At 40.8% G+C, this 18,657-nt stretch overlaps 1 protein-coding gene across 1 annotated transcript; it reads right to left on the bottom strand.

Moving 5' to 3' along the window:
* Positions 1 to 7,278: 7,278 nt before the first annotated feature.
* On the bottom strand, positions 7,279 to 18,183 carry LOC120027538 (secretagogin-like). The gene is made up of 11 exons (XM_038972528.1): positions 17,452 to 18,183; positions 17,181 to 17,251; positions 16,736 to 16,828; positions 16,148 to 16,237; positions 15,956 to 16,012; positions 12,553 to 12,630; positions 9,827 to 9,882; positions 9,705 to 9,750; positions 9,484 to 9,543; positions 8,214 to 8,282; positions 7,279 to 7,938 (listed from the first exon to the last, which is right to left on the bottom strand). The coding sequence occupies exons 1-11, from the start codon at positions 17,519 to 17,521 to the stop codon at positions 7,810 to 7,812; spliced, it is 819 nt and encodes a 272-aa protein (XP_038828456.1). The 5' UTR covers positions 17,522 to 18,183; the 3' UTR covers positions 7,279 to 7,809.
* Between the last annotated feature and the right edge of the window lie 474 nt (positions 18,184 to 18,657).

Raw genomic sequence — 18,657 nt, 5'->3', positions numbered from 1 at the left:
CCTATATTGGCATCCCCCTCTTTCCTCCCAACTCCAAATCCGTGCTAATAATCCTCCCATCATCCCTTGGTACAGACATCTTGATTAGAGGCTGTCTTCATTTCCTCTATGGCTGTTCTGTGTTGGCACAGGCTTCTCTGATGCATTGGAGAATGGCTTAGTCCGAAGGGGAGGCTGGCAAAACCAAAAGAGGCCCTGGATTGGCACCTTAAACACAGAGCCGGTGGAGTTAATGACAAAGAGCACACAGCGTCATTATGGTCAGTTCCAGCTGGGCTGGATGAAATAACAGGAATCAGGCGGTTGTATGGGCCAGTGGTGGAAAAAGTACCCAATTTTCATACTTGAGTAAAAGTAAAGATACCTTAATAGAAAATGACAAGTAAAAGTGAAAGTCACCCAGTTAAATAATATTTTAGTAAAAGTCTAAAAGTATTTGGTTTTAAATATACTTAAGTATTAAAAGTAAATGTAATTGCAAAAATATACTTAAGTATCAAAAGTCAAAATAAAAGTTTAAATCATTTCACATTCGATTGTCTTGTTTAAAAAAAAATATGGATAGCCAGTGGCACGCTCCAACACTGACATAATTTACAAACTAAGCTACTTTTGGGTGTCAGGGAAAATGTATGGAGTAAAAACGACATTATTGTCTTTAGGAATGTAGTGGAGTAAAAGTAAAAGTGGTCAAAAATATAAATAGTAAAGTACAGATACCCCCAAAAACCTTTACACCACTGGTATGGGGGAACCCACCTGTAACAGCCACTCACTGTGGCTGGTGGTGGAGGGATCAATGGGGAGGACGGGACCATTGGAATGGCTGGAATGAAATGAATGTGACAGTATCAAGAACATGCAAATTAAAGTTGTGCGTACATTTATAAACACAACTTTTGGTTGTATGTTTTTGCTACCATCCCATTCATTACATTCCACCCACTACAATCTATTAAAATCTTGTCTAGCAGTGTGGTGGAAGATCCATCCAGGGAATGGATTGTGACGTTATTTTCAGGTTTCAATCTTTGGTTGCACATGCCAAACCGCTATGGGTCACCTTAAGAACAGGGCATAACCACAATTTGATTAACCAGGAGGTAATGAATGAATACATCTCAAATATCTGAACTGGATTTTTTGTGTTCAATTGATGGCCTCTTCTCTAACAATGGCAGGGCCAGGTAACTCACACAAATTATCATGGAACCTACCAGGTACAACCCTAAATCCGTAAACATGGGCACGCTCATAGATGTCATCCTGACCAACCTGCCCTCTAAATACATCTCTGCTGGCTTTAACCAGGATCTCAGCGATCACTGCCTCACTGCCTGTGTGCGTAATGGGTCCGCGGTCAAACGACCACCCCTCATCACTGTCAAACGCTCCCTAAAACACTTCAGCGAGCAGGCCTTTCTAACCGACTTGGCCCCGGTATCCTGGAAGGATATTGACCTCATTCCGTCAGTAGAGGATGCCTGGTTATTCTTTAAAAGTGCTTTCCTCACCATCTTAAATAAGCATATCCCATTCCAAAAATGTAGAACTAAGAACAGATAGGTCTGGAGTGAACCAAGGGCTATGACTGCCCTTGACTAGCACAAAAACATCTTGTGTCGTACTGCATTAGCATCAAATAGCCCCCACGACATGCAACTTTTCAGGGAAGTTAGGAACCAATATACACAGGCAGTTAGGAAAGCAAAGGCTTGCTTTTTTAAACAGAAATTTGCATCCTGTAGCACAAACTCCCAAAAGTTCTGGGACACTGTAAAGTCCATGGAAAATAAGAACACCTCCTCCCAGCTGCCCACTGCACCGAGGCTAGGAAACACTGTCACCACCGATAAATCTACGATAATCGAGAATTTCAATAAGCATTTTTCTACAGCTGGCCATGCTTTCCACCTGGCTACCCTTACCCCGATCAACAGCTCTGCACCCCCACAGCAACTTGCCCAAGCCTCCCCCATTTCTCCTTCACCCAAATCCAGTTAGCTGATGCTCTGAAAGAGCTGCAAAATCTGGACCCCTACAAATCAGCTGGGCTAGACAATCCGCCGCAATTGTTGCAACCCCTACTACTAGCCTGTTCAACCTCTTTCGTATCTTCTGAGATCCCTAAAGATTGGAACGCTGCCGCGGTCATCCCCCTCTTCAAAGGGGGAGACACTCTAGACACAAACTGTTACAGACCTATATCTATCCTACCCTGTCTTTCCAAGGTCTTCGAAAGCCAAGTTAACAAACAGATCACCGACCATTTCGAATTCCACCGTACCTTCTCCGCTATGCAATCTTGTTTCCGAGCTGGTCATGGGTGCACCTCAGCCACGCTCAAGGTCCTAAACAATATCATAACCGCCATCGATAAAAGACATTACTGTGCAGCCGTATTCATTGACCTGGCTAAGGCTTTCGACTCTGTCAATCACTGCACTCTTATCGGCAGACTCAACAGCCTTGGTTTCTCAAATGACTGCCTCGGCTGGTTCACCAACTACGTCTCAGAGTTCAGTGTGTAAAATTGGAGGGCCTGTTGTCCGGACCTCTGGCAGTCTCTATGGGGGTGCCACATAGTTCAATTCTCGGGCCCACTCTTTTCTCTGTCTACATCAATGATGTCGCTCTTGCTGCTGATGATTCTCTGGTCCACCTCTACGCAGATGACGCCATTCTGTATACTTCTGGCTCTTCTTTGGACACTGTGTTAACAAACCTCCAGACGAGCTCCAATGCCATACAACTCTCCTTCCGTGGCCTCCAACTGCAAGTAAAACTAAATGCATGCTCTGCCCGCACCTGCCTGCCCCTCGTGCATCACTACTCTGGACGGTTCTGACTTAGAATATGTGGACAACTACAAATACCCAAGTGTCTGGTTAGACTGTAAACTGTCCTTCCAGACTCACATTAAGCATCTCCAATTCAAAATGAAATCTAGAATCGGCATCCTATTTCGCGACAAAGCATCCTTCACTCATGCTTACAAAATACCCTCCAACACTCTACTCAGAAAATTGGATGCAGTCTATCACAGTGCCATCCATATTGCCACCAAAGCCCCATATACTACCCACCACTGCGACCTGTATGCTCTCGTTGGCTGGCCCTCGCTTCATATTCATCGCCAAACCCACTGGCTCCAGGAAATCTATAAGTCTTTGCTAGGTAAAGCCCCGCCTTAGCTCACTAGTCACCATAGCAGCACCCACCCGTAGCATACGCTCCAGCAGGTATATTTCACTGGTCACCCCCAACGCCAACTCCTCGTTTGGCCGCCTTTCCTTCCCGTTCTCTGCTGCCAATGACTGAAACGAATTGCACAAATCATTGAAGTTGGACTCATATATCCCTCACTAACTTTAAGCGTCAGCTGTCAGAGCAGCTTACAGATCATTGCACCTGTACATAGCCCACCCAACTACAGTTGAAGTCAGAAGTTTACATACACCTTAGCCAAATACATATAAACTCCGTTTTTCACAATTCCTGACATTTAATCAGAGTAAAAATTCCCTGTCTTAGGTCAGTTAGGATCACCACTTCATTTTAAGAATGTGACTTTTCATAATAATAGTAGAGATAATGATTTATTTCAGCTTTTATTTCTTTCATCACATTCCCAGTGGGTTAGAAGTTTACATACACTCAATTAGTATTTGGTAGCATTGCCTTGAAATTGTTTAACTTGGGTCAAACGTTTCGGGTAGACTTCCACAAGCTTCCCACAATAAGTTGGGTGAATTTTGGCCCATTCCTCCTTGACAGAGCTAGTGTAACTGAATCAGGTTTGTAGGCCTACTTGCTCGCACACGCTTGTACAGTTCTGCCCACAAATGTTCTATGGGATTGAGGTCAGGGCTTTGTGACGGCCACTCCAATACCTTGACTTTGTTGTCCTTAAGCCATTTTGCCACAACTTTGGAAGTATGCTTGCGGTCATTGTCCATTTGGAAGACCCATTTGTGACCAAGCTTTAACTTCCTGACATGTCTTGAGATGTTGCTTCAATATATCCACATAATTTTCCTGCCTCATGATGCCATCTATTTTGTGAAGTGCACCAGTCCTACCTGCAGCAAAGCGCTGCCACCCCTGTGCTTCACGGTTGGGATAGTGTTCTTCGGCTTGCAAGCCTCCCCCTTTTCCCTCCAAACATAACTATCATAGCCAAACCGTTCTATTTTTCTTTCATCAGACCAGAGGACATTTCTCCAAAAAGTACAATCTTTGTCCCCATGTGCAGTTGCAAACCGTAGTCTGGCTTTTTTATGGCGGTTTTGGAGCAGTGGCTTTTTCCTTGCTGAGCGGCCTTTCAGGTTATGTCCATATAGGACTCGTTTTACTGTGGATATAGATACTTTTGTACCTGTTTCCTCCAGCATCTTCACAAGGTCCTTTGCTGTTGTTCTGGGATTGATTTGCACTTTTCGCACCAAAGTACGTTCATCTCTAGGAGACAGAACCCGTCTCCTTCCTGAGCGGTATGACGGCTGCGTGGTCCCTTGGTGTTTATACTTGCGTACAATTGTTTGTACAGATGAACGCGGTACCTTCAGGCGTTTAGAAATTGCTCCCAAGGATGAACCAGACTTGTGGTCTTCTTCAGAAAATGGGCTTGGCTTCACAACGTTTTTAGATATTTAGAAAATTGCGGAAAATATGCAGCCGAAGTCCAACGAGAGCGGATACAAATTATGACAAATGATAAGAAATTGTTGAGCAATGTAATAAAGTAAATAAGTTACGTTTGCACGTTATGTTTCCTGACAATTTGTTAGCTACGCTATCCTAACGAACCGCATAGCATATCATTACAGTAATATGTACCGCACCGAGGTAAGGACAGATTCAGGTTGGATATTCACCTGTAGTTTTCCTTACGTCCACCAACAGCAGTTCGTAACCGTCAACATGGTGACAAATCAAATTTTTCAAATTTCAATAGTTCTTTAACTATTACTCCTAAAACTTTCAAAACTGGTTGTAGCTAACCCGATGGCATAGACACAGATTGCACACACTTTTTCTGTGTCGATTTACATCTCGCACTATTTTAAATAATTTATTAAAATCTTAGAATTTCAATAGGTCCTTGGTCATGTGACTTACTGACTTCAGACAAAGTCCAGAATATACACTCAGTGGACCTACACATTGCACACCCTTTAGTTGGTCCATTTTCATCTCTCACGTTTTTACATACATTTTTCAAACTTAAAAATTTCAATAGCTCCTTGGTCATGTGATCAACTGTCTTCAAACAAGGTTCAGAATGTACACTCACCTGGCCTACACATTGCACACTTTAGTTTGTCCATTTTCATCTGAAGCAATTTACATGAATTTTCAATGTTTTTCAATGTTTCAAATTTCAATAGTTCCTTGGTCATATGACCTACTGGACTCAAAGAAGGTTCAGAATGTCCACTGACTACCCTTCTATATTGCACACCCTTTAGTTTGTCCATTTTCATCTCACACAATTTTACATACATTTTTCAAACTTTCAAATCTCAAAAGCTCCTTGGTCAATGTGACCTACTGACCTCAAATTACTTTTAGAAAGTCCACGGACTGGCGGAGACGGACGCCGCGAGGCATCCAGTGTGGTAACGCGACCGATCCCGGAGAAGCTGGCGGGAGCCCCGGGGTAGAGTTCTATTTTCTTTGTGAAGGGCAGGGCACCCTGGAATGGGTTCGCCCCGAGAGAGGGGCCCAAGCCATCGAGTATCCAACCTGAAACTGTCTTTACCTTGGTATGTAACAGCCGGGTATGTTAGCGACCTACTGTAATGTTAGTTGGCTACTAGTACATCAAACTTCCCAGTATATTTACTTTATGCTATTTAACTAACTACCCAACGTTTATTGACTTGATTGTCATTCATAGTTTAGCTAAGTGGTATAGTCGTTCAGGTCCATTTGTAAATTCGCTCTGGGCTATAGACTCCAATTTCAGAGCACTCTCGTCTGACTGCCAGAGGCAGAGTGCGAATAACTGATGGATTTACAAACACTCAACACCTGTTGAATGTGACCGGTGTCAGTAAATGTCAGCAAAAAAGCATCATTAAACTACCTAACCAGCTCTGCTTGGTTGAGTAAAATGATCAGAGTGAGGTGTTCTCTCATGTGTCTGGAAGTAGCGAGCAAGTTAGCCAGTTAGTTTGGGTGTTTGACAGCCGTTGTGAGGCCAGAACGCTCGGATCAAGCCTAATCCTCGGCCCGAGCCTCCAGTGTGCCCTCTGAACGCTCCGAGAGCGAAACGCTCTGAATTTACAAATAGAGAATCTGACAACGCCCTGAATTGACGAACGCCCAGAGCGCACTCTGGCACTCCAGATTGAATTTACGAACACACCTCAAGTCTGGCTAGTAATTTGTTATGCTAATAAACTAGCAAGAGGTTGCATAGCAACAGCATCAACTTCGGGGAGAAGGCGAAGCGCTAGTATGCTCAGCTGAAAGGACACGGTTTGTTTACAGTATACTAAAATGAACTAATAGTATGTAGTATATACTCATTAAGTAAGTAATATACAGTATGGGTATTGAAACACAGCTATACTGTGGTCAGGAATTTGAAGGCACAGCAAGTTTCAAAGAGGGCACAGCAAGTGACACAATAATGACTCTCTAGACTGCTGTCCTCTGTAATTTTCCTGCTCGTGAGCTGCTGTTAGGCAAGTGAAGTGTCTCTAACCTTAGTCAGGCAGGCATCTGGTGGGGCTTTTAGCAATGACATCAGCCTCCAACTAGACAACAGTGACAGTGCGCTATGAGCCTTGGCTTCACAGAATTACACAGCGCCCAATGGACTTGAAAAGCTTTTAAAGCCATTCTGGTCTACTTTCTATCAACCATATTTGCTTTGTATATCTCTTTAATGGGTGCTTTGAGTTGCTGTTCAATCTGTTTCCATAGCATTTTGGCTGTTGTGCCTTTGAAAAGCTCTGGTTACCAAGCATTAAAGCAATGAAACTCTGAAAATCCATTATTGCACGAAAGGACTGAGATCATGGAGAATGGAAGCCCAGACATCCTCATGTGTCAATATTTTCCTTTGTGCCTAAGGCTCACAGCATTGTCTGCTCTGATACAATGGGTATACACCAGACATGTACTATTAATCAAGTTGTGGTTATGTAAATAGTGATGATTAGTTCAATAATAGAACTGCATTAGCTTGTGTTTGCAGACTGTTGTTACAGACTGGAGAAACATACAGATGCCCAGGGACACAGAGATTGTTGTCATACTGTATTGCATTACATGTTACATTGTATTACATATTTACTTTGATAGTACATTCTCTACAAATACCATTTAAAGTAGGAGGTGAAATGTCAAACCATTAAATGGCACTTATTTTCACCATATTTTTTGCACATAAAAAACAACAGTTCTGACAAGTAAATGCAGCCATCATGGTAATTAAATCAATACAACCCACAAATATCCCAAAACAACTTAAATCCCAAAATACTTATATCACCACTATATTTTTGCAAGTTATAGGCAGGCGTATGCAACGTGCATACAAAATAGTTCACACACACAACGTTCTCAAAGGTACTCAGAATTGTCATCAACAGATACAGTCAAACAAAATGAAGGATCACAAAACAAATTCCCCAAAAGCCCCAATGGGTCTACTCTATGCAACAACTTCCTTTCAACCAACCAACCATCATGCAATGCTCTTTGGTTGTCTAAAAGCTATGAGCTATTGCATTGCGGCATGCTATCAATGAGTTAGCGGTTAGCCTGTGGTGCTAACTAGGGTAATTAGTACTATTAACTGGAGTATTTCAGGCCGAGGCACAGGGCCAGTTCATTCTTCTGGATCTTTCCATCACCGTTCATGTCACAGTGGCCCAGCAGGACCTTGCGGAACTTGTCCAGGTCCGTTCCACTAATGGTAGGCTATGTTGGGTATAAAGGAAACATATTCAAACCATTAGCTCAAGGCCTTCACAGTCTACTACAGTTGGACGTTCTGTTAACTTGACTCAATTCTCTTTGCTTAATCCATATAAATATATAGTAGCATGGTGTCAGAAGTGGGATCCGAACCCACGCCTACATTCGGAGACCATAACTTACAATAACGCAGAATCAATATAGGAGCATCATATATCTAAGTTAATAACATAAGTACATTTGTAGTTTAAGGTATAGCAAAACATTTTTTTTTTTACCGTGACCAGTTCCATCATGTCTTTGACAAAGCCATCCACCTCCGGACCCTCCAAAGCACCCGTCTTACTCTGTAAACAACAGCAACAAAAATTGCTGACTTCAGAAAAAGAGATGAAGACGACATCCTGATGTGCCTTGGGAGATTATAAAGAGGACAGCATCTAAATTCTGCTTAATGGGATAATGTATAACTACATCACACATCCACAATCATGCAGCACGGAGGAGCATGACACTGCAACAGGACCACCACTTCAGTTAATAATGGTATTAGAAGCTCAATGATGAAATACATTCCTGGCACTATATCTTTAATAGGCATTACGTCCTGTGAATACATCTCTGTACTGATCCAGTGGCGTAGCCAGATATTCATTGGTGGGTGGGCCTGCAGAAATGTGGGTGCCCCCATCCCAACAAAAGCAGCTAACTTCCTGCAGTTTTACATATTTTGCCTTGGGGCAAAGAGAATCATTTTTGTTTTACAGCTAATCTCATGCTATTCTACACATTTTGCCTTGGGGCAGAGGAAAATGTGCAGTTTTATATTTTATCTAATGCTATTCTACACATTTTGCCTTGGGGCACAGGAAAATGTACAGTTTTATAGCTCATCTAATGCTATTCTACACATTTAGCCAGAGGGCTGGATTATGAGCTGTCTTGTTTGCTAAATGAACAAATGAAATAGGCAGTGGTATGGTGCATATAGCCATAGAAGCACAGTGGGATATGCCTCAATGCAGTCATATTCATTGCTTATTGGGGGTGTGGCTTTCAATTAGTTATTTTTGGCAACCCATCCCGTGAGAGTGAATGTCATTCCAGGTCATCTAGCCTGTTATATTTAATCAAATCTGACTAACCCAGTGTCTGCTTGCTATGAATTCTATCTGATGGTGTTTGCATGTTTAGGTAAAAAGACAAATTGGAACACTGACAAGTAAAGAGCATAAACAATTATAAAGAAAACAAAAAACATTGTGTTTTTTTGTTGCTGCTCAATCTGAGTGGATAGGCTTGGTTCCCCAGGCCCACCCGTGCCTACGCCCCTGTACTGATCCACTTCCAATACAGCTGTGTGTTCTAGCCCATTTATACTGATATTATATATTTTTTATAATTAAGGCCAATGAAGCATCAGTAAAATCACAAGTCATCATCATAAGCAATACTGTAATTGTATTTAATATGCTTATCACCATGAACCTTACAATCCCAATTGAAGTTGAAGACAATTATGTTGTGGCTAAACGTAAAATGACTTACAACATCATAGTGGGCAAATATCTTCTCAAAGTCCCTCTTCCGGTCTTCTTGACTGCAAGCCTGAAACAGAGTGGTACCGCAACACCCACAATTTTGTTCCTCTAATTCAAGCCAATGATGACTACAGTAAGTAATTGAAGATGGAGCGTGTATTGACAATGTCTTAAGTCTTATCTGACTGCAGGTTATCAGAAAAATTCATCAACAAATGTTATACTTACATTCATGTCAAACTTCAGCAAGAAGTTCTCTTTCAGAGCAAGGATTCTGGGAGAAGGAAAACAGTTAGGCACAATAAGAGCCACCTAGCAATGTAGGAGAACAATTGCTAAATAATTAGTACCTGGCTAGGTCATTCAAATCCAGCCTGCCATCATTGTTTTTGTTAAACATCTTCATCTGTTGGGAAAATAAACAGAATAAAGCATCAGAATCATTAGATAGTTTGTCAAAGTACATACACATCAGAATCACCTTTATTTGCCAAGAACATTTACACATACTCACAGTGGCGACGCATCATTCATGTTTTGAGCCCCACCTGTTTAGTCTGTTTTGCATGTTATTGTTTTGGCATTAATACGTCACACATCAGTTTGCAAACTATAAAATAATAATAATAATTTAGTTAATACAGCTGCATACAAAATGCTTTCTTGAGTAAGGCAGCTCCAAAATGCAGGTGTTTCAGCCTAGCTCAGAGCTTTCTGTGGTGGTGGGGCAGCCAGCGGAAAATATGGAGCGTAGGGGTTGGTAATGTTCTCTAGTTGCATCATGATTGGTTCAGTGTTCTGTCACTCATGGAGACACTACGTAACCGCAAAATCTACTGGTAGAGCTCGAAAATTCAAGCCTTTTGGGTGCTGCCATAAGTGCCCATCCAAGAAGGCTCAAGATCATTGGCCACAGATAAAATGACGTCAAATCACGTTTTATCTACAGTAGCTTTGATTGGACTGATCATGTCAACATCATACTTTCAAAATCTTCATGAATCAAGTCGACAATCTACTGTCAAATCCTTTTCAATCCTTGTCATATGAAGAGCAATTATAGATTAAACGTATCGGTGCTCATCGGCCATTGGACAAACATTACACAACAAGTTGAAAATCGCAAATTCATCAATGAGTGCTAAGGCGCCACTGCAGCCACGGGTTCAATCTCAGGCTGTCACAGCCGGCCTTAACCGCACATTTGGCCCAGTGTCGTCCATTTAGGGGAGGGTTTGGCCGGCCCGGGATGTTCTTGTCTCATCTTACTCTAGTGACTCCATGAGGCGGGCCGGGCTCCTGCAAGCTGACCTCGGTCATCAGGTCAAGTGTTATCTCCGACACATTGGTGCGGCTGGCTTCCGGGTTAAGCGGGCAGTGTGTCAAGAAGAGGTGCGGCTTGACACTCGAACTTTGCCGAGTCCGTAGGGGAGTTGCAGTGATGAGACAAGATCGTAACTACCTATTGGATATCACGAAAAGGTGGGTAACGACATGGGCCAGAAAAGTTTGAATACATTGGCCGTGCTTTCAATGCAGAATGAATTCAGCCGCATTCAAAACAACTGGAAACTCAGAACTGGGAAATCTCAGACATCAGGTAGTTCAAGACAACTGGGAATTAGCTGTGACTGGGAAAACAAGAAAATAATTTAAATGTTCATCCAACTCGGAATTCCAAGTCGGGATGTCGGGCTTCTTTCTAGAGCCCACAAAATGGACCGCCGCACCACCTTCCTGTTCAAGTGAACACAGCACAACAAAGTGACTCCAAAAATGTCTTCTATGCTGCTGCATAAATTACGTAATATGCCAGGGAGATATGTATACTGTAGCCAAGAAAGTAACACTAAGTGTATGTTGTGTAGTAAGCTGTTAGCCCATGTGCCTCACCCTAATAATTTGGTCCCGTCCATCCCTCATAACTTAACATACTGTTCTGACTTGGTGTGCAGACAATGAGAATACTGTAAGAATGGCCCATGTTCTGAATTCTGTCGCTGTACATTTCGAAAGTGCTGAACGAATAGTAATATTGACAACGTCCATCCTAGCTAGCTCATTAATGTCTTCATCGAAATTATGAATTGCCTCTTATCCGCTCGTCATCCCCTTATGCTATATTTTGTACATCTCAATTGTCAGTAAAAAACACATTTGTTTAAGCAAGTCAGCCACAGTATGTTTTTTTTAACAGGCAGGAAAATGAGGCTGAATGAACTGTTTCGCTGCCAGACAAGCAGTGGTAAGGTGTTGGGACAGCTTTATGTACTGTAGGGCCTAACAGTTTGTGGTCACCGTTTGTCACTGTTATAGTGCGATGAATGTATTGTTTAGTGTTGTGGCTTTGCTGGCATGCATCCCACTTTTCTTTTTTTGTTGCCCCACCAAGATTTACATGCTAAAATCACCACTGCATACTCTGAATTTTACTTGATGATACACATGACACCAAGTCAAATTAACACTGTACAACAATACCAAAGAGAACCTAATTCAAATGATGCCAGTGTATTTCCCATGCTGTGCATCATATTTTACTCAACACTGATATATAAAAACGCACGCACACACACACAGTAATTCATTAAATGGTCCACAATTAATGACAATGGCTAAACAGTAAAAATAATATCACTTCTGAATATCTTTAAATAGCTGATCACCCTCCATCACAGTACCATCCAATTACTAATACTAGAGGGGAGTGAATACCAAGGGTATTACCGCCAATTACATACTTCAATGAGAAATAATCCCTTTAGTGCACTCCTTATTGCATTGAATGGCATAGTAGCATTACTATGTATAGCTCTCCCCCAATCATCCAAATTGAATTGCCCATTGAACAGGGTATAGTATACTCATTTAAGAGACAACAGATAACCGTCTACATCCTTTTGATTATTTTCAACCTCTTCAAAGCAGTCTGTGATGAGACAACTGTGTTTGGGTCACACAACACATCAGACCCAGGAGAGGAAAACAATTGGCTGTAAGGTTGACTACTTTTTACACTTCTTGACCAAGAGGCCTCAAATGGAGACAGAGTAAAGGAGCTGGGGCTTGTTGTTACCAAGGTGTCTGTGTACTCCTCCAGTTTGTTGGGGGAGATGGTCTTCTTGTGCTGGAGGAACAGGTCCTGCAGGAAACCCTGTTAGGAGGACACAGAGGAAGACAGCCAACTAGATGATCTGGGCCCATATTTATCAAGTGTCTCAGAGTAGGAGTGCTGATCTAAGATCAGGTTTTTATCTTGATCTAGGATCCATTTATTATAATCTAAAACTGATCCTAGTTCAGTAGTCCTACTATTCAGACACTTGATAAACATGGGCCTTGGTCTCGAGTGAAAAAAGGTGGTCTCTTAATGTGACGTCCCAGGTCAAATAAAGGAGAAATACATACATAATAAAAAAGGCATAGACTGCAAATCTGTAGGCAACCGCTCTTGTCCCGCCCCCGGATCCCTTGTCCCCAGAGCTGAAGATCTGAATCACATTTTGTTCATGTGTTTCTTTACCTCTACTTTACACACAAATGTTGGTTGGAACCCTCCCTTCACATTTCTCACTGTCAATCGTCCATGCAGCATCTGCATGCCAACCATTTGATCTCAATAAGTTTCATGGAGATATGCATTAGATCTTCTTGAGTTATACAGTGTTGTTTTGTACTAGCCTTCAGTTTTGAATTATGTACAATGAGTGCATTTTAGAGCAGGTGGTGTTAAACTGTAGCATACCTGTCCTTAGTTTCAATTAAAGCACATACACTGTGTACAAAACATTAAGAACACCTTCCTAATATTGAGTTGCACCCCCTTTTGCCCTCAAAACAGCCTCAATTCATTGGGGCATGTACTATACAAGGTGTCAAAAGCGTTCCACAGGGATGCTGACCCATGTTGACGCCAATGCTTCCCACAGCTGTGTCAAGTTGGCTGGATGTCCTTTGGGTGGTGGAACATTCTTGATACACACGGGAAACTGTTGAGTGTGAAAAACACTGCAGCGTTGCAGTTCTTGACACAAACCGATGCGCCTGGCACCTACTACCATACCCCGTTCAAAGCCACTTAAATCGTTTGTCTTACCCATTCACCCTCTGAACTGCACATATATACACAACCTATGTCTGAAAACTTTAAAATCCTTCTTTAACCGGTCTCCTCCTGTCTTTAACCGGTCTCCTCCCCTTCATCTACACAGATTGAAGTGGATTCAACAAGTGACATCAATAAGGGATCATAGCTTCACCTGGTCAGTCTATGTCATGGAAAGAGCAGGTGTTCTTAATGTTTTGTACTGTACACTCAGTGTATTTTGCCTGGTGGCGCACACTTGAGTTTTGGCCACATGAGAGAAAAATGCGACAATCATCCTAAAATCTCTTAACTTCATATGGCTAGCGTCCCACCTCGACAACTTCCGGTGAAATTGCAGAGCGCCAAATTAAAATTAAATTACTATAAATATAGAATTTTCATGAAATCACAAGTGCAATACATCAAAATAAAGCTTAACTTGTTGTTAATCCAGCAAAGGTGTCAGATTTCAAAAAGGCTTTACGGCGAAAGCAAACCATGCGATTATCTGAGGACAGCGCTCAGCACACAAAACATTACAAACAGTTAGCAGCCAAGTAGATTAGTCACGAAAGTCAGAAATAGCAATACAATTAATCACTTACCTTTGATGATCTTCGTATGGTTGCACTCACAAGACTCCATGTTACACAATAAATGTTTGTTTTGTTCGATAAAGTCCCTCTTTATATCCAAAAACCTAAATTTTGTTGGCGCGTATTGTTCAGTAATCCAATGGCTCAAATGGGGTCACAACGGGCAGATGAAAATTCCAAATAGTATCCGTAAAGTTCGTAGAAACATGTCAAACGATGTTTATAATCAATCCTCAGGTTGTTTTTTTGCCTAAATAATCGATAGTATTTCAACCGGACAATAGCATCATCAATATAAAAGAAAAACAAGAAAGGTGCGCTCTCGGTCATGCGCAGTAACCAGCTCTGGTGACATCCTAGGGTCCACTCACTCAATGTTGTCATTCTCCCTCATTTTTCAGAATAAAAGCCTGAAACAATGTCTAAAGACTGTTCTCAACTAGTGGAAGCCATAGGGAACACAATCTGGGTCATAACCATTTATATGGTGGATAGGCTTTCAATGGAACAACACCCATTTCAAAATAATGGCACTTCCGGGATGGATTTTCCTCAGGTTTTCGCCTGCCATATCAGTTCTGTTATACTCAAACATTATTTTAACAGTTTTGGAAACTTTCGAGTGTTTTCTATCCAAATCTACCAATTATATGCATATCCTAGGTTCTGGGCCTGAGTAACAAGCAGTTTACTTTTGGCACGCTTTTCATCCAAAATTCAAAATGCTGCCCCCTATCCTAAAAAGTTAAACAAATTAGCTTTTTTTGTCTTATAGTAACGTTATACTAAGCTATTATATTCGGTTCTGTTATGTAGAATACTATCATTATGTGATCTTGCAGACATTGATTCAGCTTTGATCTAACTTTATTAAACGAGCAGAGATTATGTGCAAAGTAGAGAATCCTGCACATGTGCAGAAGCTTTGGACCTTTAGCTGTCAGGAAGAGGGAGGAGTCCGGAGAACTCGGTTCCTAAGCCACTCCGAACAAAAAAAGGGGAGAAAAGTGTGCCATAACACTTTTGTCCCTCATTCTGAATCAAAGTGTTCATAAATAGTACAATTCCTCTTCAGTAAATGTACTGTGGGTGAACTATAAACCATCAAGTGTTTGGAAATTGGAAGAAAAGTACTTCTGTCTTGCCTTGTAGGGCTGGGCGATATTTGGGGACACTTCAACGATATGTTACTCCAAATATCGCGACATCCAATATAATAATTTCGCGCCGTTAATGACTACATCATTCCAGACAGTGCAATTCTTTTGCTTATTTACAATATTATAGCCGCATTCTAATGAACTATTCTTAGCATTGGTAAACAATAAGGCTTATTTAATTAATTTAGACTTCATTTTCAACATATTGATACAGCCTGATAAAACTGCACTGTTTTGATTTGAAAAGTTCAAATAGAGTATAGCCTTACACATCATGATATATCATTTTGCACGTCATGATAATGTCAAATATCACGATATTCGATTTAATCATATATCAGCCCTACCCTATTGATCTGTCCACATAAGAGGATAATGCTCCAGAACCAAGTGGAGAACATGTCTGTCAACAATTCTTAGACACTATCATCATTCCTATCCTTCCAAAAGACCCTTAAAGCAACACGTGTCAACAGAGACCTAGAGCAACTATGTAAACAATAACAACTTTGGCCACTCATTGATTCTTACTTAGAAAGTAGACAACAACTAGCTAAGACAATGTCTCTGAGCGGGCCATGGCAGTGGTCTCACTGAAAGCATGGCAATTAGTAGAAGGGCATTCTTTGAATGTACCTTGAGCTCTATAGCTGATATGTATCCACTGCTGTCAGCATCATAGTTTCTCCAGATCTGTTGGGGGAGTGAGAGGCCCATTTAGCTTTGATGAAAGTGCTCAAGAGAATATAGGACACACTACCCAACCAATAATAGGATTGTATATTTTGTGCATATATGTCAATCACTGTATGTGATCTTTGATCTTACCCTCATGAACTCCACACTGTTGTCCAATGGTGTTTCTCTGCGGAACAGTAGGAGGAAGTTCTCCTCCTCCGGTAGCATCATGGTGGCCAACTGGAACATTTATGTTCAATCAAATTAGTTAACAATCACAGGCAGGCATAATTCAATCCCTGATGGGTAATTTTGTGTAAAATAAACTAAATCTTGTATAATTTCTTCCTACAATTTAAGGGGTAAGTGTCCCCTCAGCTTCAACAGGCATAATTCCTCTTTCAACATAAAATGTATGGAAATACAGTCTATGGACAAAGAAAACTAAATGTCAAAGCCAAAATGAGTTGCAAAATTAAACGCAATTTATTTTAACAAACTCATTATAATTAATTGCAAGACATACAAAGATGAAGCAAGGCAATAACATTATGCAAATGACAGAGCAATTAGGTAGTTTCAAGGCTGCTTCACAAAAAAATGTGCTGTTAGGACATTTTGATCACAATCCAATTACCCCCCCTCTCTCTCTGGGTTGTAAGTATACTTAATAATAAATGACCTACAGACAAATAAAAGGGGAAGAAGGTATGTATGAATAAGTACAAGTAAACATACCTCTTGGATTTGCAGGCGACCATCCGCTGTGGTGTCATAAGCTGACATGAACCTTTCTTTCACTCTTCTAATTTTGTCATCTGTTATTTCATCCTTTAGGAACAACACAGTGACATTTGAACACATTCCACAAATGGGCTCACCAATTAATTAGTTGCACTTGTTTGAGTATTTCATTCAGTGTTACCTGTACAATATCACTTCGACAGAATTCACGTCATTTCAGTGAATGACAAAATGTGGACTAATGATTGGATTCAGAGGTTATCTAATGTTGACATCGCTTGAATGCCCCCAACAAAACAGAGCAAAGTAGGTCTAATTAGGATATTCTAGGATGTTAGTAGCCAAAGCTTACTGTAGTTATTTTTAGGAATGTGTACACAGTATGCATTGGGTATGACAAGGAAAGAAGAAACGTGGAGTCCTACAATTGCCTACTTACACTCATCCCAAGTTTCTTCATCATGTGTCGAAAAAAGTCGTCCAATTCCTTTCCTTCAATATAACCATTATCTAAAACAAATAAATGTACAACATAAGATGAATTAAACCCTATTTCTGTATTGTTTTATCTCCACGACATGGTGTAAAGTTCAGATTGAGTTTGCGCATGGACTTTCGATTAAAACATTGCCTGATATACGTACACAGATTAAATATCAATAGTAATTAAAAGACAACATAGTTCTAATTATTCAAGAGTAAGATCCTACCATCAACATCGAAATGTTGCCAAATTTGTAGGAAGCCGACAGCATCCAGGTTGTCAAAAGCATTGTCCATGGTACCTCGTGCCCAATACACCGGCGCGAATCCAAGATGTTAACGTTGTGAAAATAAATAATGAAGTTTTGACTGTGTGGATTTGAAATAAGAGATTGATGAGGTTTTCTATACTATTGATCGTTTCCTTCACTGTAGTTCAGTCTAAACTCCACCAAATGCAAACGAGGGAGACCAACTTAACTACGACATTCAACCAGGTGCGCAATAGGGGTTGCCCCAAAAAGAGACAACGTCCGCAAGGAAAGCATGGTAAAATGAATACAATTAAATAGTTATATTAGGCAATACGATGCAAGTTAATGCATGTCTACGTGGCAGTATACCAGTACACATATGATTTATTGGTACAAATATTCAAATGCAGGAGTATTGACAACTACATTAAAGGTTTTTATTTTATGTATTTAGCACAAATCAATTTAACCAATAAAACTGGAAACCATCACCAAGCCCCACAATAAATGTATTTCATATAAATCATGATAAATCAAAGTTATATTATGCCTATCATTAATAAAGGTTTACTAGATCAAATGTGCCCATGGTACAATGTAAATACCACACACACTACCAGTCAACATTTGACACACCTACTCATTCAAGGGTTCTTTATTTGTACTATTTTCTACATTGTAATAATAATGAAGACATCAAAACTATGAAATAACACATATGGAATCATGTAGTAACCAAAAAAAGTGTTAACCTCTTTCAGCTAGGGGGCACTATTTTTATGTTTGAAAAAATAACATTCCCAAGGTAAACGGACTATTTCTCAGGCCCAGATGCTAGAATATGCATATAATTGACAGATTAGGATAGAAAACACTCTAAAGTTTCCAAAACTGTCAAAATATTGTCTGTGAGTAAAACAGAACTGATTTTGCAGGCGAAAACCTGAGGAAATCCAACCCGGAAGTGCCTTTTATTTGGAAAAATCCCTGTTCCATTGCTTGCCCATCCTCCATTTAAAGGGGTATCAACCATATTCCTTTTCCAATGGCTTCCTCAGGCTGTGACCAGGCTTTAGACATAGTTTCAAGCTTTTATTTTGAAAAATGAGCGAGATTTATCAAAACGCTTCAGGTGTCCTTTGATTAGTTCATGCGCACGAGAGTTGTAGCTCGACATTT

The sequence above is a fragment of the Salvelinus namaycush genome, chromosome 32 (genome assembly GCF_016432855.1).
Source record: "Salvelinus namaycush isolate Seneca chromosome 32, SaNama_1.0, whole genome shotgun sequence".
NCBI lineage: Eukaryota > Metazoa > Chordata > Actinopteri > Salmoniformes > Salmonidae > Salvelinus > Salvelinus namaycush.
Note: the sequence above shows the minus strand (reverse complement) of the source record. Positions and strands in the feature narration are given on the sequence as shown.